The 20,381-nt window shown below is 49.5% G+C and overlaps 2 protein-coding genes across 4 annotated transcripts in view; one reads left to right on the top strand and one right to left on the bottom strand.

The window, feature by feature from the left end:
- psda (pleckstrin and Sec7 domain containing a) overlaps positions 1-8,533 on the top strand; it is a 40,239-nt gene extending 31,706 nt beyond the window's left edge. For both annotated transcript variants that reach the window (XM_088013355.1, XM_014967857.2), the window contains 7 exons: positions 4,099-4,142; positions 4,607-4,794; positions 4,874-4,944; positions 5,410-5,567; positions 6,025-6,169; positions 6,255-6,398; positions 6,876-8,533. In XM_088013355.1, coding sequence (XP_087869481.1) covers positions 4,099-4,142; positions 4,607-4,794; positions 4,874-4,944; positions 5,410-5,567; positions 6,025-6,169; positions 6,255-6,398; positions 6,876-7,193 — 1,068 coding nt within the window. In that variant the 3' untranslated portion in view covers positions 7,194-8,533. The remainder of the gene's footprint in view (positions 1-4,098; positions 4,143-4,606; positions 4,795-4,873; positions 4,945-5,409; positions 5,568-6,024; positions 6,170-6,254; positions 6,399-6,875) is intronic.
- Positions 8,534-9,192: 659 nt separating this feature from the next.
- nfkb2 (nuclear factor of kappa light polypeptide gene enhancer in B-cells 2 (p49/p100)) lies at positions 9,193-19,769 on the bottom strand. 2 transcript variants are annotated; one of them, XM_014967860.2, is made up of 24 exons: positions 19,665-19,769; positions 18,868-18,935; positions 17,945-17,987; positions 17,795-17,870; positions 17,323-17,363; positions 15,849-15,947; positions 15,613-15,764; positions 15,422-15,534; positions 15,088-15,246; positions 14,912-15,016; positions 14,746-14,834; positions 13,644-13,782; positions 13,437-13,568; positions 13,027-13,275; positions 12,806-12,947; positions 12,623-12,737; positions 12,189-12,396; positions 11,950-12,119; positions 11,772-11,874; positions 11,528-11,667; positions 11,382-11,460; positions 11,146-11,315; positions 10,956-11,067; positions 9,193-9,653 (listed from the first exon to the last, which is right to left on the bottom strand). In XM_014967860.2, exons 2-24 carry the CDS (start codon positions 18,882-18,884, stop codon positions 9,580-9,582), a joined length of 2,727 nt encoding a protein of 908 aa, XP_014823346.2. In that variant the 5' UTR covers positions 18,885-18,935; positions 19,665-19,769; the 3' UTR covers positions 9,193-9,579. The 2 variants fall into 2 exon arrangements, with proteins under 2 accessions (XP_014823346.2, XP_014823347.2); XM_014967861.2 differs by having other exon boundaries at positions 17,795-17,867.
- Between the last annotated feature and the right edge of the window lie 612 nt (positions 19,770-20,381).

Below are 20,381 nucleotides of genomic sequence, written 5' to 3'. Positions count from 1 at the left end.
GTTCTCATGGCTGCTGTGGGTAGTTCTGTCTGTCTGGTATGTGTTCATGTCTGAGTGGGTTGGTTCCACCTCAGCCTCGGAGCGATCGACATGAATCTGCGTCACCTCTTCACCTCCATCATGCTCATCATCATCATGTGTGTTGCCAATGTGTGTGTGGAGCGTTTGCTGAGCTGTCGGCTGGTTGGACGGCTGGAGCAGAGAGTGTGTGGGCAGCAACTCAGACTGACTGAGAGGCAGAAAAACAGGAATAATTTGCTCTCCTCTTCCTGGTCTGATCCTCCATCAGTGTTTGCAAGAAGAAACAAGAAACTTCTGCTGAAATCTCTTCGCAGTTAAACGACTTACTTTATAAACATTATTTATTCAGTGTAATGAGAGAACAAAATCTGATCAGAGAATTAATCTAAATAACGCTTAAAAACCTGTCTGAGCAACACAGGAGCATGGAGATGAAGCCACATTCATATGTTTGATGATCTCAATGTTTTGGTGTCCAAGACTAAAACTTCTCCTGTGGTTCTAGTCCATGAAGACTCTTTAAAATGATAATATGAACTCTCAAACTGACTGGAAACCAGTGACCTGAATGTGACACTGGTCTAGTTCCAGACTGAAGGTCTGGGACAAATTGTAGGGAGATTAGATTAGCCTAATGAAATCCAGGGTGGGGCTAATGGAGATTGGGGCGGAGCATGTGGAGTTGTGGGGCGGAGCCTGTGGAGTTGTGGGGCGGAGCCTGGGAAGATGTGGGTCAGATCTTCCTGACTAACCACGGTGTTGGTTGGTGTTGGTTTGTCAGGAAGGTGAAATGGCAGGAGCCTTAAATCCCGGTTAAGTTTTACGTCAGCAGGTCTTCATCACTGTCTAGACACCACAACACATTATTTCTCATTTGTGACATAATTCACCCAATTTATACATTTAACTTTAATAACTCAATATGGAATATTTAAAACTTTTCAGTTAAAATTGCAGCTCATTGATTTATGTTTTTTTAAATTGCATTTTAATTTAATTTACAACAAATTATTACAAATTTCTGTTAAAATATTGTTGATATTTCCACAAAAATATTTAAAATAAAAGAAAATACAAAAATAAAAACATTCAAAACCATTTTATATTGTGAGGAGAAATTAGATAGCAATAAAAATTAGGTTTTAAAACATTAAAGTAAAATGAATAGTTTAATTTTCAGTTCTGAAATGATAACAATGCTCTTCTTCATGGCTGAGCTTCATCTACATTCAGCTCATGACTGGCAGCCGGGGGCGGGCCTTAGCTGCTGCCTCTGTCCTCTGATTGGCTGCTGAGGTCAGAGAAAATGCGCATTGAGAGAGAGAGAGAGAGAGAGGAGGAAGAGGAGGAGGAGGAAGGTAAACAGTCCTTAACAGTTCAGTTTGAGGAAGAGGCGGAGGACTGAGATCACCTGAAGAAGACGAGGGATTCTCCTGCAGGAGGAAGAGGAGGAGGAAGAGGCGGAAATAAACAGCTGAGGAAGAGGAGAAGGGATTGTGTCAGATTCAGGGCGGATCAGGAGAAACTTTCCTCCTCTGTCTCCCCACCTTCATCCTCCTTCCTCTCCCTCACTCTCTCTCCGTCTGACTGTGTGGGTGTGCTCGCTCGCCCCAGTCTCCCTCTCTCTCCTCCTCTTCGTCGTCCTCTGGGTTTTAGCCGCTGCTGATGCGTCTCCTTCGTCACACGTTTATTTGCAGTCCAGGGATTCTCCTTGCCGCCGCTCCGAGTTGGGATGCGCTTGTCTGGGTGATCGAGGCGTCACATCGCCGTGGTAACCACCTGGCTGGACCGCCGGGACCGCGCAGAGTCTGGGTTTGTTCAACGAGACGGGAGGAAGAAGAGGAAGAGGAGGCTCCTTCAGAAAGTCTGATCAAACCTTTAAATACGTCATCGATCAGAAGAAACGATCTCTGCACCAAATGAACCCAGAAATGAAACGTCTCCGACTCTAAAACAGAAATCTGATTCATTTCTGCTTCAAATCTGAAATTACTGGAATTAAAGCGATTTAAAATATTTTTATTCTCGTTGAAGAAGTAGAAACAGTTTGGTTCAGAAACCAGAAGTTTGATCTAATCCAGGAAGGAGTTTCCTCCAGAACAGATCTGGAAGCTTCTGGACCGACCCAGAACTCTGACTGGACCTGCTGGAGGAACCAGATCCATCAGAACCAGAACCTCTAACAGCTCCGTCCAGACTGTGTTCCCCCACCATTCGGATCAGAACCCCTCCGCCTCCATTCGGACCACAGTCGACCTGGATCGGCCATGATCGGAGTCAACAGCATTCACTCCTCGGGTCGGAACCGTTCGCGCTCGCTGTGCTCGGTCCGGAGCGGCGCTAGCCAGGACTCCAGGGAGTCAGACTTCCGGTACCCGCGGGCACCCCGGTCCCGGTCCTTGAAGCCGCTGGCGTTCCCGGACCTGCTGGGCAAGAGCCAGGACCGGCAGCAGCACCCGCAGAACCGCAAGAAGAAGGTAGAGCTAGTACCGGGAGGTCCAGAACCTACAGAACCTCCAAATCTGTCCTGTTAGAATTTACACATTTACGTTTCTGGGATGAATTTTCTATTTGAAATTATACCTAAAATAATTAAAAAATAAAGGTTTTATGAAATATTTCAGGTTTTTAGAGCTGCATGTTGCCCTGCAGCCACCAGGGGGCAGCGATTCCCCTGCTGCTGACAGACCAGCAGCAATTCGTGGGAGAAGAAATTAATCGATCTGATTAATTTAACTTTGGATTCTGGTCAAAAAGTCCAAATTTCAGCAATAATTTGATTAATTAACTAAAGATATTAATAAACATGTTAAGATGATAATAAGCATATTAACATCTTGTCAGCATATTATTCTAATCTTTTATATTGGATTAGAATAATTTAAAAGTGTTTCTGGCTGTGAATCCCATCAACTCCTGCCTCTCCTGGCTCAGAAAGTTCAGATCTGAACATCGACGTATCGTCTGGTCTACGGTGGCAGGAGAGGTTTGCAGCTCTACTGCCACCTGCAGGTCGGTGGGGGCGTTACGTTTTCTTGTAACGCCCCCTCCGTTTCTGTGCAAACATTCATCACAACTACGTTATTCTGCACATGCAGGTCGCTTCACATCCAGTGGTGTGACTGCAGCAAGTGGGCGTTTCCAAGCAACAAGGTGTTCCTCTTGGCCACACCTGATTGGACGAATATTACATCTGTCATTCAACGTTGTTTTTTTAAATATTACTTGCTTAAATGTTGTGAGTTTAAATATTGCTAGCTTAATTGCCATTAGCTTAAATGTCATTAGCTTTCTTCTCTGGCATTGAAGTTTCACATATTTATTTGGTTTCACAGCTCTCTCTCTCTGAGTTATAATAATCTCAGGCAGGTTGTGACATTGTCGGTGTCTCCTACATTTCTCCTTCCGTGTCTTTAGCGCAGAACGTCAGGTTACGTTTCTAGTTAAGATAACGGTAACTTATTTTAAAGTAGCAGTTTTTCAGAAATGTTTCTAAGTGTGGAGGGTTAAATGTTGATGATTCATCATTATGTTAAAAACAGAATCCATCTTGGTTTCTGAAGTGATGTGAAGCTGACAGAAAAATTAAAAACAAATAAAAAGTAAAATTATCAACACAAGATGCAATTAAAACTGACCTCCATGTTTGGTCAGCCGTGGTCTCTGCGGTCTGGAAACTGTCCAGAACAGTTCTGGTTCTGGTTCTGGTCACTCACCCTCTCCTCTCTATTCTCTATCCTGGTGTTCTGGTGAGTGGCGCCCCCTCTGGACCCAAACAGGAACTTTAGCTGATGTTCAATAAAACAGCTGGTCCATTGGACACCAGAACCGGGTCTGACACTTTGCTGAAGAACTAACCCGACCTGTATGATTGGTCCGGTCACACGGGTGATCAGAACCCTCCATTTGTCAGGTCCGGTTCCTGTCTGACCCGGCTCTGAAGGGCCCGGTTCCTGTCTGACCCGGTTCTGAAGGGCCCGTTTCCTGTCTGACCCAGTTCCTCTCTGACCCGGTTCTGAAGGGCCCGTTTCCTGTCTGACCCGTTTCCTCTCTGACCCGGTTCTGCTCTCCCCGCAGACGCTGTACAGCTCCATCAGGAACGAGAAGCTGCAGTGGACCATGTGAGTGTAAACATGTTTCCTCGTTTCGCTCTCACTCTCTTATTCAAGCTGCTGTTGCCATGGCAACTGTTCCTGCTTCTCTGCCCGCTGTAATTACAGGTCAGCATCCCAAAGCCCTGGCAGCGTGTGTGTGTGTGTGTGTGTGTGTGTGTGTGTGTGTGTGTGTGTGTGTGTGTGTGTGTGTGTGTGTGTGTGTGTGTGTGTGTGTGACTCCTAATGACAGCCTCATGGTTAATCACCACCTGCAGCACCAATCAGAACCAGAACACAATCAGGACCCAAACAGAACTGGGTCCTGATTGGCATTAAGGTTCCCCTGGTTCCACCAACCAGAACCCAGACACTGGGTCTGGATGGATGATGGTCGGATGGCGGTTGGGTGACTGGTGTTTCTCCATCTTGGTTCTGGCGGAGCATCTCGATCTCTAACCAGAACCATCTGACCCAAACTCTTCATCTTGTAGCGATGAAGAGGAGCTGAGGAAGTCGGCGTCGGAGCTGGCCGACGGCCGCACTGACTCCGCCTCCCAGACCATGCGGCGTGTTGCCGGTGGCAACCCGCTGGTGGGCGTGGCCCAGCAGGCCGACGGTGAACTCTACAAGAGTGGCTTCCTGGTGAGGAAGGTCCACGCCGACCCGGACGGGAAGAGAAGTACGGGCTGCTCTTCATCCTCCTCCAACTCCTCCTCCTCTTCCTCTTGCTCGTTGGCTCCATGTTGTTTCTGTTTCAGCTCCGCGGGGGAAGAGAGGCTGGAAAACCTTCTACGCCATGCTGAAGGGTCTGGTCCTCTACCTGCAGAAGGTAAAACACCTGGACTGCGTTTCCCATCAGCCCCTGCTGCAGTAGACACCGCTGCCATCCGGTTCTGATCCATTAGTGGTCTGGACCTTCTGCGATCTGGTAAAGGGTACTGGATTAGTTTTCCAGAGTCCCTAGCTTCTTCTCCTGCAGAGCTCCGCCTAGTGGTGAGACTGCAGACTGCAAGCAGCAGGGGGAGACAAAGAACTTCTCAACATTTATATCAGGTTCTGGTTCTGGTGAAGATAATGAGATGAAGTTCAGACCAGAAGGTCCAGAGAATCCAGATAAACATCCAGATTTATCCAGAACCGCGAAAGTGGTGAGGACTTTGTCTCCCTGCATCTCGTTGGTTCATCAGTGGAGCGGTTAGGGTCAGAGGTCTTTCTAGATGTCCGGTCCTCCTGATGGACCACGTCCCATCTGTATTGGGTCAGGTCGGGTCACAGTGCGTTTTTGTCCTCACAGGACGAGTACCGGACGGAGCGAGACCCGACTGAGGACGACGTGAAGAACGCCGTGTCCGTCCACCACGCCCTGGCCATGAGGGCCGCCGACTACCGCAAGAGACCCAACGTCTTCTACCTGAGGACGGCCGACTGGAGGGTCTTCCTGCTGCAAGCGCCGTAAGGAACCCCGCCAGCGCCCCCGCTGGTCCGGAGGACATGATGGGGGCGGGGACGCTAGAGGACATTAGGGGTGAAAGCTGTAATCTGAATGTTTTAGGTGAAAATTGTCGTAGCATTTGACGTCAACTGCAAAAGACTTTTAGAAATGTAACAAATTGGCAGAATAATAAAAGCAAAATCCTGAAAAACCGGAAAAAGGAGCGAAAACGTTCAGTGCAAAAACCCAAAAGAATTAGAGATGAGTTCAGAACGGAGCCGACAGAGCTAACCGGTCACAGCAATTTAACAGGTAAAATTAGCTAAAAGGCTAAAGCTAGGTCAGAAGCTAAAGCTAGCTTAAATGCTAATGGTGTTAAACAGCAGAAAAAGCTTTTTAAAATCGAACATAAAATGGCCGCTGTATTCTGATTGTCCAGTAATCTCCTCCCTGACTTCTTCTTCTATGGTCCTCCAGGACCGCTGAGCAGATGCAGTCATGGATCACCAGGATCAACGCCGTGGCGGCCATGTTCTCTGCTCCTCCGTTCCCGGCCGCCATCGGCTCCCAGAAACGCTTCAGCCGCCCGCTGCTGCCCGGGTCCAACACCAAGCTGACGCAGGTAGGGACCAGAACCCGACCGGAACCAGAACCTGACCGGAACCCGTCGGCTTCTGGTTCTGTCCTCACCGTGTCTCTCTCTCCAGGATGAGCAGCTCCAGGCCCATGAGAACCGGTTCCGGGCGGTTTCCTTGGAGCTGACGGAGCTCGCCGGCACCACGCCCGACCGCAGGGTCAAAGGTCGTGAGCTGGAGGAGCAAAAGCTGCGGAGGGAGTACCTGGAGTTCGAGGTGAGTTGTCGGGTTCTGGTTCTGGTTCTGAACTCCTCAGGTTGAAGACCAACAGCAGCAGAAGAATCACCGGGTCCAACCGGGTCAGAGCGGTTCTGAACATGTCCAAATGGTTCTGGTGGATCCAACCAGAACCTCCTGAATGTTCTGAATGCTGGAGCAGGACGGGTCGGCAGAACCGGGCCAGAGAGGGAAAAACACCGTCTGCTGAGCGCCAGATGGTCCGACAGAACCGTCAGCCGGTTACCATGGCAACAAGCTGCTGCTTGTCCGAGAGGTCCGATCAGAACCAGAACCACAGAGGTTTAATTCTAGGATCCGGGTCAGGAAATTTCTGCTTTCTGTGACCTGGTTGGACTGGTGGTTCTGATAGACCGGATCAGAACCGGTCGGATCGGTACTGAAGTATTCAGTCCCAGGCTGTTTCACCAGAACCAGAACCCGCTCTTGACCCAGTTCTGCTCCTCTCTCCTGCAGAAGACGCGGTACGGGACGTACGCCATGCTGCTGCGGGCCAAGATGGCGGATGGCGGCGCCGACCTGGCCGCCTTCGAGGCACGGCTGTGCGGCGATGGCGGCCTGCAGAGGGCGCACTCCAGCCCCTCGCTGCCCCAAGACGCCGCTGCCGCCCGGGACAAGAGCCGCGGCGCTAAGACGTCCCGCAGCCTGAAGGCCACGCCCTCCTCCTCCTCATCCTCAGTGACGAAGAGCAGCGCCAAGGAGGGGGCGGGGCCAAAGAACGGCCAGAGGGCGGAGCTTCAGAAGCAGAGCAGCAAGCAGGAGGAGGCGGCGTAACGTTCAGGCGCATTCGGACAAAACGCTGAGGCACTTTGCTCCCGGTGAGACGTTCGAGGTCGGCGGGAAAACAGACGCTCATCCAGGAAGCACTTCCAGCCGCCAGCCTTTCACAATAAAAGCTTTATTTCCTGTTAGTCATTTCAGGGCAGCAAGCTGAGAGCGGCGTGTTCAGGGTCACCAACACATCATAGGAAATTATAGTTGCATCGTCTCAGATGGAATCTGAGAGGAAACAACCAGAACCTCCAGAACTGTTGGACCAGAACCTTCATGTCTCCTTCCCTCAGGTTCTGCTGGAGACAAACAGGAAGTACAGAGAACCATTAGGGACAAAAACTGATTCCCATGTAACCTGCAGATCAGTCAAAACTGATGCAGAACCTCCGGTTCTGGACCTGGTTTGGAGTAAAAATGATCCAGATGTGAAATTCATTCACAGAATTTAAATTGAATCCTGAATTCAGGAACTGAGGAACCAAAGATCCTCTGTGCCGAAAGATGTATCACTCCTGTTTTTATTTGACCAGATTGTGTGTGTGTGTGTGTGTGTGTGTGTGTGTGTGTGTGTGTGTGTTTGTTCATTGTTTCGGTCAGAACCAGGCTGTAGTTCTCTGTTGCTGCCACTGGGGGGGGCGACAGTCACAACCTGAACCATTCGGTACTGGATCTCTGCTGAGGAGGGTCCGATATTTTAGGCAGAAGAATCAGGAAAGCTCACAGAACTGATCCGATTCAGAACCCGATCAGAACCAGAAGTTAAAACGTCAGAATGAAAGTTTTCTCCTGTTAACGGACCGGTTCTGATCTGCCTCCAGCTGGCAGCAGAGGGAACCGGATCAGAACCAAACTCTTCATCGAGAGTCGGGTTCTTTTCTCCCCTGACTCATCAGAACCAAACTGGGTTCTGTTCGGATTCAGACTGGATCAGTACCTGAGGACTGGTGACACTAGGAGCTGTCCAGAACCGGGTCACAGAGGTACCACCAGGGCTGGTCTGGTTCTGGAACTTTCTAGTTCTGTTGGACCAACCAGTCTTCTTCTTCAGGCTGCAGATGAAGACCTGGACCGGTTCTGGTTGGTCCAGGGCAAACAGAACCACTTCAGTACCAGGACTCTGCAATTTCTGGTTCCGTGAAAATAAGCTGGACCGGATCCGACCGGACCTCAGAACTCTGTTGTAAATACAGTTGGACCTTCAGAACCGGAAGAAGCCATACAACCGCACTTTGCTTTGAGTTGGAACCGGGTCAGATCGGGCCGGACCTGGCCTGTGCTGTACAGACGTCACTTCCTGTCTCGATCCGTAGAGCAAAATAAAAACATGGACCGGAACCGAACATCTGTGTCGGGTTTTTATTCCAGTCAATTCTGTTCAGGCGGGTCCAAACCGACCAGAACTTCCTATCAAGGAAAGCCCAGTAGGAAAATGCAGATTTTTCTTTAATTTAGAAAAAATTAAATTTGAACATTAAAAATTCTTAATATTTTTATTTGTTTTGGAAACAGGAGAAATTTTGGATTTTTTTGCTGATGTGAGATTTACCTGCAGAGATCTTCTATTCAACAGCGAAGCACACTCTGCTGGCTAAATGGGATTAGCAATCTGATTATCAGCTAGTCTAAAACCAATTTACTATTTTTATTATTCCAGTTTAGGAATAATAAACTTCAGCCAGGTCAGAAAAATGACCAGATTACCTCAAACGCCTCTTGATGAACAGCGTCAGAGGTCAAAGGTCAGCTGTTTTCTGTTCCAGTTGTCTGTCTCCTGTAGTAAAGGATTGGTGTAATTATGAGACAGCCAGTAGGGGGAGCTCTGATCAGCGTTTCTGTCCTCTGGACAGGAAGTTCTGATGTTTCCAGAACCCGTTTCCCTCCAGGAGGTTCTGATGGTTGCACAGCTGGACACGCCTGTCCATGTCCAGCCACAGCGCCTCCTGCAGGTCTCGGCTTCCCCACCTACCAACCTGAAAGATGTGCCGTCCCTTTAAATCTCCACAGTTTAACATCATTTATTTTCAAAGGAAACATTTTATCAGTTTTTACATTAAACATGATTTTGGCATCATTGGTCTTCTACACCTGACAGGTGAGTCAACAAGGTGCAGCGATGCATTCAAACACCCCACAGAAACCAGGAAATTCCAGTTTTAGTCTCAGTTGTTTCATATGAAGACGAATGAAACCGAAGGACATTAAAATATAAATAAGAGTCAAAGTTCCAGTTTCTGCAGAACCAGCTCAGGATGAAGATGATGATGAAGGGAGTGTTGATCCGTTTTGCAGCGTTTCTGTCCGTTTTGCAGCCTGTCTTGCTGCTGCAGCAGAACACTCATCTTCATCAGCTGATCCTTCCTCAGAGGTCACATGACGCCGCTGCTACTCATTCATTGGTCATCGCCTCCTCCTGCTGCTCCTCCATTGGCTGGCTGCTGAAGCCGCTGTCCACCGTGGCGTCTGATTGGACAAAGACCAGGAAGTAAGGAACATTTCTCAGATCAGATTCATTTTTCCCCCTGCCTCCTCAGGACTCAGGTTTTAAAAATGATATCACTTCCTGTTTCAGAAACCTGGTTCTGGTTCATTTTAACAACTAGAATTTATTTCCACTTATTTACTGTTTAAAGTTTTGAACCTCTGCTGGACGCTGCTGCAGTCTTTATTGGTTCTGAAAATGGAAATAATTAATTCTCAAAGCATGCTAATGCTAACACTCATGCTGGCATATCTAATAAATGTGATGAAATTAAAAAACAACCTCGGTAACACTTTATTTGAAGGGGGTTGAATAAGACTGACATGACACTGTCATAAACATGACATAACACCTGTCATGAACATGAATAAGCCTTCATGAATATTTATGACTGTTGTCATAAAGCGTCATTCAGTAAATTATGACACTTTTAATACAAAGCTGACATTATTCAAAATGTCTTTGTTATGACAACTTGACATTAACCAGGAAATCATTACTGTTTAAACTTTACCTTTAATAACATAAAGATACCTAATTTTTAAAGTGCAATCAGTAATACTTTTATAACAAATTTATATCAGTAATGATTTCCTGGTTAATGTCAAGTTGTCATAACAAAGACATTTTGAATAATGTCAGCTTTGTATTAAAAGTGTCATAATTTACTGAATGACGCTTTATGACAACAGTCATAAATATTCATGAAGGCTTATTCATGTTCATGACAGGAGTTATGACATGTTTATGACAGTGTCATGTCAGTCTTATTCAGCCCCCTTCAAATAAAGTGTTACCACAACCTTTCAGCAGGTTTTATACCTATTTTAATCAAAGTTTTTTTTTTAATATATATTGTTTTGATTGATCTGTTGTGAAATTCTGATGTTTTTATTGACTGGAAGCAGAAAATAATCAGAATTTACAGAAAGAAAAGCTTAAAAACAATTGGTATAAATGTTTCACTGAGATAAACCAAGTTTTATTGACTTTTACTGCATTTTAAGCATTCTAGCACAAAACAGTCTAACTAATATGCTAATGCTTGTAGCACTAATGTTAGCACAGTCAGCGCTGTAGTTTGAGTCTACATCCCATAATGATGGGATATAGACCTCCCGCAGCTAACCTGACCCATGCTAACTCTACCATGCTAACCCTGCAGCTGGTCGCTCCTTAGTGGAACCAGTCTGGGTCTCAACAGGATGGAGGTCAGTGCCTGGACACATCATTCTGGGCCATTTGGTTCTGGTTCTGTTTGGGTTCTGACCCGTCAGACCTACCTGAGCTGTGCTTGTCGTCTCGCAGCTCCGTGTTCCTCAGCAGCCGGACTCCCTCTGTCAGACCAAGAGCCTGCAGCGCCTCCACCAGGCCTTCAACCGGACCTCCACCCAGCTGCAGCACAGAGACACACAGATGGTGAACGGGTCAGAACCGGGTCAGTCAGAACCGGGTCAGAACCAGGTCGGGTACCTTGTAGTGCTGTAGCAGGTGCTGGCAGGGCGTGGCGCTGTCCTCGTACAGGTGCGTCAGCGTCATCATGCCCAGCTTCTCGGCCAGCTTCACCCAGGGAACGTCGCCGACGCTCAGCACCGCCACCAACCGGCTCAGCGTCTCCTCGTCCAATCCCGACCGCTCGCCATCTGCAGCAGCCAAACGTTAGGCGGGGTCACATGACACAGGCTACCTGCACAGGTGGGGGCACCAACCTTCGCTGCCAGTCCGGATCTTCTTGTCGGCGTGGCGACTGGGCTTCGGGCTCCGCCTGGAAGCCAGCAGGTTCCTCACCTGAAGGGACAGCGGCAGGTGAGACACGCCCACAGCCCTGCCCCGCCGCCGGTGCTACAGCTCTTACCTTCTGACAGGTGGCCAGGTCCAGGGGGGTGTGGCCTCTGGCCCGCCTCTTCCGGCTGCCGATTGGTTCGTCCGCTTCCGCCTCCTCGTCTGACGAACTGAAGTACAGCGGCTCGTCGTTCTCCATGGTCTTATCGGCACCTGAAAGCAGGAGAGATGCTCACAGGTCACCTGGTGCAGCTGGACAGGTGAACCTGGTCCTCCAGGTGAACCTGGTCCTCCAGGTGAACCTGGTCCTCCCTCACCTGCAGCGATCAGCATGGAGCAGAGTGTGGGGAACCCCAGACTGGCTGCCAGGTGCAGCGGTGTGTTTCCTCCGAAGGTGCAGGTGTTGACGTCGGCCTTCAGCTGCAGAGCAGGTGCGGCGTTAGCAGGTGTAGCCCAGGTGGAAACGAGCCCCGCCCCTTCCTGTTGGCTGCTTACCTCTGTGATGAGCGTGCAGGCCACTTTGAACAGGTTCTCTCTGACTGCCAGGTGCAGCGGCGTGTTACCGCTCTTCAGCTCGGCAGCATTGATCTTGGCTCCGCCCTCTACCAGCAGGCGCAGGCAGCGCTCGCCGTCCCTCCTGATGGCCAGGTGAAGCGGCTGCAGACCTGTGGACACACAGCTACAGCTCAGCACCTCGCCGACGCATCAGGTTCAGCGCAGGCTCCGTCCCTCACCGTGGTAGTCCGGAGTGTTCACCAGGTGTGTGTGGCGTTCTCCCAGGTGGGCCAGCAGGAGGCGCAGCGTGGCAGTGTCTCCGGCCAGCGCAGCCAGGTGAAGCGGGCTGCGGCCATCTTTGTCCACCAGGGTGGGGTCAGCCCCCGCCCGCAGCAGCACCTCCACTACCTTCAGCTGCCGTGTGATGACCGCCAGGTGGAGCGGCGTCTGAGGAGTGGGTGGAGTCAGGATGTCAGCTGACCACCAGCACTGGCATAACTTGTGTAGCTAGCATAGCTAGATTAGCATAGGTAGCAGAATGTAGCTAGTGTAGTTAATGTGGCCAGAATACAAAGTGTAGTCTAGCTATCCTAGCATAACATAGGTGTCCTAGCTTAGTCTAGCATAGCTAGCCTAGCTTAGTGTAGCAGGCTAGCCTAGTGTAGCAAGCTACCTGCTGCAGGTGGTTGCAGGTGTTGAGCACGGCGTGCTGCTGGCTGCTCAGCAGCGTCTGGATCAGCTGCTGGATGACGGCCGTCTGCTGGTGGATGATGGCCAGGTGCAGCGGCCTGGTGGGACACTGCCAGTTAGACCGGTCTGTCCGGACCAGAACCGGTTCAGGTGTGGTGGGACTCACGTGTCTCCGTTGGCGTCCTGGATGCCACACAGGTGTCTCTGCAGCACCAGCAGGACGCGGGCGTCTCCGGTGCTGCAGTACTGCAGCAGGGCGGCGGCCGTCTGCCGGGCGCTCTGCGACACCCGGCTGCTGAGGGAGGCGGCTGGGAGACACGGACCGGGTCAGAACCAGAACCATGGAACAGAACCAGAACCAGCCACATTCTGGTGCCGCACACTCACCGATCCGAAGCAGCTGCTGCTGCACAGCGGAGCCTGGCTGGCCCTCACCCTGCTGGGGGGTGGAGCCTGACGTCAGAGGGGTGGACCCTGACGTCAGAGGGGCGGAGCCTGACGGCAGAGGGGCGGAGCCTGACGACAGAGGGGCGGAGCCTGACATCTGGGCTCCTCCCCCTGAGGTGAAGCCTGTGAAGGCTCCGGTGAAGAAAGCTCCGCCTCCTGGTCCTCCGTTCATCTGGGAGAACTGGAAACCTGGAGAGACACGAGCCATTAGAGACACCAGAACCAGAACAGAACCGGGTCCAAGCATTCAACTCTCAAACGGTTCTGAGTTTGTCCCACTCTGAAAATTAAATTAATCCTGAAGTGTTCTGACTCTGGTTCTGGTTCTGATCCATCTCTCTGGGCCCCACCTGGTCCTCCGGGTCCTCCCGGTCCTGATCCGAAGCCGCCGGCGCCGGGCCCTCCGTCGCGCCCTCGCCCTCCTCTCCAGGAGTCGTAGTGCGGCAGCGGCTTCTGCTTCTTCCTCAAGACTTCCTCTTTGTCTGAAACACAGCAGGCGTCATGGAAGCCGCGCTGTGGGCGGAGCTTGGTCTCCATGGTAACCAGGGAGGACTCACCTTGGACCTGCGGGACGTAGGTGAACTGCTTGGGGTCGCTGCTGTCGCCAGCCTTCTTGCGGCGCAGCTGCAGGAAGACGGTGACGGGCCGGTCGATCTCGGCGCTGTGGTACGGCGGCGTCTTGAACACGATGGCGTACTGCAGACAGGAAGTGACGCGCGTCACCTTGCTGGTTTGACCTCTGACCTTTACAGGTTCTGATCTGACTTTAAGGTCCATCCCAGCGCCCTGCGCCTCTGTGACGTGTGGACTCAGTCAAAGTCACATCAGGTTCAGGGTTGGGTGAACATTAACATGTTCTAATAATTAATTATCAGTCTGTCATGTGACTAGAGATGTTTACCCATAAAACCATCTGTTTTATGCAGCTGAAGGTCAGTTTGGTATAAAGTTGAGCCAATGCAAAGATCAAGTGAAGGACAAACATACGGCATATATAAAAAACAATAAAAATGCCTGATGCTACATTTGAAAAATAAAAAGACCAGATTATTTCTGAGGTTCTGCTGAAGCTCAGCAGAAACAGGAAAAGGATTCAACTAAGACTTTCAAAGTAAAGCTCACAGAGTCTTTTCAGAATAAGGGACTAGTTCTGTCAGCATAGAGGAGGAAGTGAAGGCGTCTGTTTCCAGGAAATGATCAGAGATCATGTGACACCGATCAGCTCTTCATTCTGTACGGAGCTCCGCTGGGGCCAAAAACCTGCTTAAAAATTAAACTTTATAAAACTGAAAACTAAAAATAAGATAATTTTTTAAGGTTAAGTTTTAAAAAAATATCTATTTCTCACTGCTTAAAACTTATTTTTCAGTTTGAAAATTTTTTTTGTTTACAAATAATTTTTCAGGTCCTTTTTATTTCAATATAATTTTTTATTTCCAATATATTTATCAGATTAATTTTTTTCAAATTGAAATTTGTTTTGTTAAATTTTTCTTCAGGTTCAATTTTTTTGTGTTTCTAAATAATTTTTCAGTTTCAGTCTTTTTGTCAGATGCATAATTTTTAAAATTTCAAATATTTAATATATATTTTTTTAGTGTTTTCCAGTTTCAGAAATGTGTTTTGAGCCCCCGGTAGCTCCGTAGCTCTGGTTCCAACCTGCTTGTGGACGTCGGTTGGAGAGAAGTCCCCGAAGGCCTCCCAGCATCCGTCCTCGTCTTCCTCATAGAAACGGATCTCGATGTCGTCTGAGGAGACAGACAGGTGAGACTCAGAGAGACGGGTCATTGGTCGACCAACAACCCGAGGACAAAGTGTCCCTCACCTTTCTGGACTTTGTCACACAGCAGGAAGATCTCATCTCCTCCCAGCACCGATCCGCACGTCTTGTCCATGCGCGAGATCTTCAGGTTGGACGCGTTGGGAGACTCTGCAGGGGAAACAGGTCAGCGTGTGGCCAGCAGGGGGCGCCGTGTGAGTGTGTGTGTGTTTGAGGCTCACTGCTGTCGTAGATGGGATTGGACACCACAGGTTTGAGCGCCCTGGTGAAGCCGCCATTGCTGTCCTGCAGGAAGGCGGTGAAGCGGAGACGGACAATGTTCAGGTCCATGACCTTCCCCAGCTCCTTGGCCTCCTTCAAGATGGACGACTCCTCACCATCTGCAGGGACACAGGGGACAGAGGGACGTCAGAAACAACGGGGACATCCTGACAGGCCGGGACCAGGACCTCAGGTCAGCCTGGGGACTGTCCAGGTGTGTGTGTGTGTGTCCAGGTGTGTGTGTGTGTCCAGGTGAGCGTGTGTCCAGGTGTGTGTGTGTCCAGGTGAGTGTACCTGTGAGCGGACAGTGAGTTCCTTTCTGTCTCCGCCTCTCGTCTCGGAGCCGTCGGGTCAGAACCTCGACCACGCCCTTCTTGGTCACATGGAGGATTCCCAGATTGCTGAATCTGCAGGAAGTGACATCATCACTGCAGTTGTGAGCGCTTATTAGCAGGTTGTGGTTCTGTTTGGGTTCTGGTACTGACGAGGCGGTCAGGTCGTTGGGTCCGATGTCCAGGCTGCAGGTCCCGTTCTCGTTGCAGTGGCGTCCCACCAGGCTGTGAGCGTGGACCCGGGCCGGGTCGGTGTGGGTCACCAGCTGGACCTCCACCCGGGCATGGCCCACGTAGTTGTTGATCTGCGGACCAGAACGTCGCCGGCGTCAACAGAACCGGAACCAGAACTGGATCGGAGCGCAGGCTGGTTCTGATTGGCTGCTCACCTTCACGGTCGGGTAAGTCCGCCGGTTCTTCTCGCTGGACGCCCCCGGCAACCCACCATGGGACGGGCCCTCGCACTCGTAACGGAACCGGAACCCCCTCTGCAGTGGCAGAACCAGAACTGGGTCAGAGCAGAACCAGGTCCAAACCAGAACCAGCCCCAACCAAACCCCACTGAGCATGTGCTGCAGGCTGTCATGTGACCTGCATCACTTCCTGTCAGTAAATGGAAGTGACACGCTAACGGCCGAGGGGGAATCACCTGTTTTTCTGGAATTCCCACCTGAACGGTTTTCTGTTCCCAGAGTTTTCCAGCTTCACTCTGAGGTTCTAACAGCAGAACTTTAAAATTTATTTTACACATTTTATTAAATCTGAACATAAACATCCTGGAAACACGAACAGATCTGATGACTTCCTGCTCTGTAGTTTTAGATAACAATCCCTCTCCAGGCGGCCATGTTTCTCATTATTTTAATCCGCTTTCTGTGATTTCATAGTCTAAATAATATTTTGTCAGATAAATAAACTGAATGTTTGTGTCTAAAACTAAAAATAATCTGCGAACTCTTTATTCTAGATGGTCACGATGTCCAAAGAGCTCAGAGAGAAATAATGACGTCATCAGCATCATGACTGAAACACAGAAACAGGTGTGGGCTGAACAGCCATGAGGAACGCCAGAAACACAGCCAGAGGTATGGAAGGCAAGTAGGGACAAAATTCAACATATAAAAACATAACTAAATCCTAAATAACATAACTAAAAATATAACAAAACAACTTAAAAGGCAAAATATAAATGTTTTAAGAAAATATTTTAAACCTGTAATGAGTTTATTAACATTATATTTCCAGAAAGCTTCTGTATGGAGGGCCAAAAGGGACAAAGTTTATTAAAGAAATACATCAATACATCATTAATTAAATGTACAATGAAATATGTTTATGTCTAAATTAATCAGTGGACAATAAATTTATTAAACATGTAAATAAATCATTAAAATAAAAACAGATCCACATTAGCCCCGCCCATCCATGTTTCTGGTTTGACAGCTCAAATCATGTCATGGCGACACTGCAGGAACAGGAACCGTACAATAATTAAATGAAATAGCTAAATATAAATGTAATTAATTATCTTCAGCATTAGAAACAGTTTGTATTTTAACGATTTAATGAATTTATCGTAAACCTCGAGCTTCAAACATTCGGATTCTGTTTCAGAAATTTAAATGAAAATTTGTCGTTGAGTCGTAAAAGTAAGAGCTGCTAAACGTAGCCTCAGGGGTCAAAGGTCAAACAACCCGGAGGTTCTTCTTCCCGTTTCTGGTGATCATTACAGAGGTTCTGATTAACCAGGTAAGAATTATTCTGGTGGACTGAAGGCTGTAAAAAGTCCTGGAACCGGACCAGAGGTCTGAGTTCAGACAGAACCAGAACCAGCAGGTTCTGCTCGTTGTGGGTCGGACTCACCTGTTTGGGTTCCTCGATGATCTGGATGTACGGACCGTGAGCTGCAACACAGAACAGAACCGGGTCAGAACCGCTTGCTGACTGACTGACAGTTTCCCTGAAGCTTCTCTGGAAGGTTCTGGACTGCCTGGTGCCGGGTCGGCCACTGGACCACTGGGGGTTCTGGTATGGGTTCTGGGACGGTTTGGACCGGCGGGTTCCAGGTATTAGAGAAGGGTTCTAGAAAAGTATGCTGGCTGCTGAGGCCGTGGTTCTGACCCAGAATGACTTGCTACATAGAACCAGAACCAGAGAGCAGATATGGTACCAGCAGCCAGTGGGTCTGGTACCAGAGAAAGAGGGATCTGAAGGGTTCTGGGGAGTCCTCCCTGTGGAACACCATGACTCCACTGACCCGGTCCAGTTGGTTCTGTTCTGGTCTGCTGGGCCTGCAGGAGATTTAGTGGGTGGGGCTAAAGCCAGAGCAGCTCACCTGTCTCAGGTATGTATGGCTCCGTCTTGATCTCCATCGAAGGAATGAAGTCATAGGAGAGGAAGTTTGGTAACTGCTGCAGAGGAAAAGACATCGGATCAGAACCATCAGATCCTCATCAGAACCTCCTGATGTCAGACAGGAACTCACCATGTTGTCGTCTCCGTAGTTCACGAACTGAGGTTCAGTCATCCTGCAGCAGAAACACAGTAAGACACGAGTGAGTGTGAGTGTGTGTGTGTGTGAGTGAGTGTGCGTGTGTTCTGGGTCGGCCCGGCAGAACCGCCTCAGATCCAAATAAAAGCTAACAAACAGAAGCTCCCCCCTCCCCCGCCTGTTTCAGTCACTTCCTGGAAGCAGACTTCAGGAAAACCCCCAGAATCCCAGAGCAGAAAGGGGCGGGGCTTCCAGCCTGCTGATGATGTCACACTGCTGCTATGGCAACCAGAGAGGTCGGCACCAATCAGGAAGAGCCAGAACCATTATGAGAACCAGAACCAGGACGAGAGACACTCTGACATCTTCAGAACCTCCAGGCCTGATGTTGATGAATGAACACAGTGAGGAAGAGGAGACACCAACCAGCAGCCAGAACCAGAACCAGAACCTCCAGCAGTCAGAAGCAGACCCGATGTTCTGTGTTTGTCTACTTCCTGTCTGGTGGTTTTTGACTTCCTGTCTCTCAGAGAAAAACCCGGCTGCCTGTGAGTCAGAACCGACCCAAGGCCCGGTTACCCCCCTCTTCCCCCCGGCGCAGGGACGGCCCCCAGCGTGGCGCCAGCCAATCAGAGCGCAGCGTGAGGACAGAAACCTGAAGGGGAAGTCGGCAGGAATCCACGGCGGGAGATTTTACTGACGGTTTCTGTGAAACCCGTCACCGTGGCAACGCCTCTGCAGCACGCCGCGATCTCTGGAGACCCGTTTCTGGAGATCCAGGAAGGTTCTGGTCATGATGCTGACCTCTGGTTGGTCACAAGGGGCTCTACTGAGCATGCTCAGTCCATCGCTGCAGGACCAGCAGAACCCAGGGGGTTCTGGAGGTTCTGACCCGGGTAGGTGTGATGAAGATGTACCTGAGCGCTCCGGCCATGTCTGGAGGTGAGGAAGAGGAGGACTGGATCTTCCTCCTGCCGGGTTTTTCCTGCAGAACACAAACAGACATGATGAGAGTCAGGAGATCGGATCAGCGCCGGCCCAGGATCTCCTCCTCTCGACCCGATAGGACCATCAACTGCTCAGCAGGTCCAGAACCTCTAGAACCTCCTGGTCCAGCCTGGAGCCAGAACTAATCAGAACCAGAACCACCAGTCCAAAGACCAGGCAGGTTCTACAGCTCAACCGGGTCATGGAGAACCTTCTGCTGGTTCAGGACTTCCTTTTACTCCCAGATTTCAAAATAAAAGGATTCCACAATAAAAACATCCGGGAAACATCAGGATATTTATGATAAAAATCTGAATTATTTTTAAATTATTTTACGTAAGAACAATCACAGACATCAAATCAGAAGCCATGTAAAATTAAAATCGATCAATAATCGATGTGATTTCGTCATTTTCCCAGAACCTCCTAAGAACAGAACCAGGATTACTGAAACCCAGCTTAAACCAGTAAACATTAGCTGACCCCATTTAAACGGATTCGGCGCCCGTAGAACCGGGATTCTTTCATCCGAACCAGTGATACTTCGAGTTCAGCTTCGGTTCGAATAATTACCGGACTTTGAAGGTAGATTCAACGGATTTTTGAGTCTAGCCTCGTTTTAGCTTAGATTTAGACTCCAATTTAAACCCGTCCGGACTGTTTTGGCCCAGTTAGAACCAAGTTGGTTCCGTTGGAACCGTTTAGCAGTAAAAATGTGAGTTTTTACCTGGTTTCTTCCTTCGATCTGACTGTCCGATTCAGTTCGCAAAAACTCCCGAACTGAACCCAGAAGTGTCAAACTGGCGCACGAGGAGAATGGGGGACTTCCGGTTCGGGATTTTCAAAATCAAACCTGCGATGTGTTTTTCTTTCTGCGCTGCGTTTTGTCTGTTGCTCATTTGAGTAGCAGGTGGAGGACAGCTGGTGTTCCACTGCTGTCCTCCAGGGACACTGTCCCACCTCCTGCAGTGGTTCCCGGGGAGGGGTTTGCTCCTCCGCCAGGCCTCCGGTTCTCCAGAGTTCTGTTGAAGAACCGACCTGTTGGTTCTGCTGAGTTGGACCGGAGACACATGGACTACAGAGGACCTGCAGGACTCGTTCTGGACACCGCTGTCCTTCAGGGACTCAAACAGTAAAGTAATTTCCTGAAGTTAGGCCACTTTTACTGGTTTTATTTTGAAGCAACAAACGGGATCGGAAATGCTTGTCCCTCTCTTTTGCTTCGGCTTGACGCAGCTCAGACCCGTTGTCATGGTGACCTCAGGCTGTCAGTGGAGTCGGAAATCCCCGAACCTGCAGGGGAATTCCGGAGCCACGGCGGGAACACGGCCAGCTGATTGGTGGGAACACGAGCTTAAGTCCCGCCCCCCGATGAAAGAACAAGTGGAGAAAACGATCAAAATAAGCATCATAAAAAGGATTTATGGTAAATTAGTGGAAAACA

The sequence above is a fragment of the Poecilia mexicana genome, unplaced genomic scaffold (assembly GCF_051168715.1).
Source record: "Poecilia mexicana isolate PSO_F unplaced genomic scaffold, ASM5116871v1 scaffold_15, whole genome shotgun sequence".
Lineage (NCBI taxonomy): Eukaryota > Metazoa > Chordata > Actinopteri > Cyprinodontiformes > Poeciliidae > Poecilia > Poecilia mexicana.
This window is presented reverse-complemented; position numbering and strand designations above follow the sequence as displayed.

Excerpts from the sequence above, each read along its gene's own strand:
- nfkb2 (XM_014967860.2), bottom strand. Across the intron at positions 11,316-11,381 it reads GATCCGGACTGGCAGCGAAG|ATGGCGAGCGGTCGGGATTG; the intron begins GTTGGTGCCCCC and ends TGGCTGCTGCAG. Across the intron at positions 9,654-10,955 it reads AGACGACAAGCACAGCTCAG|ACGCCACGGTGGACAGCGGC; the intron begins GTAGGTCTGACG and ends TTGTCCAATCAG.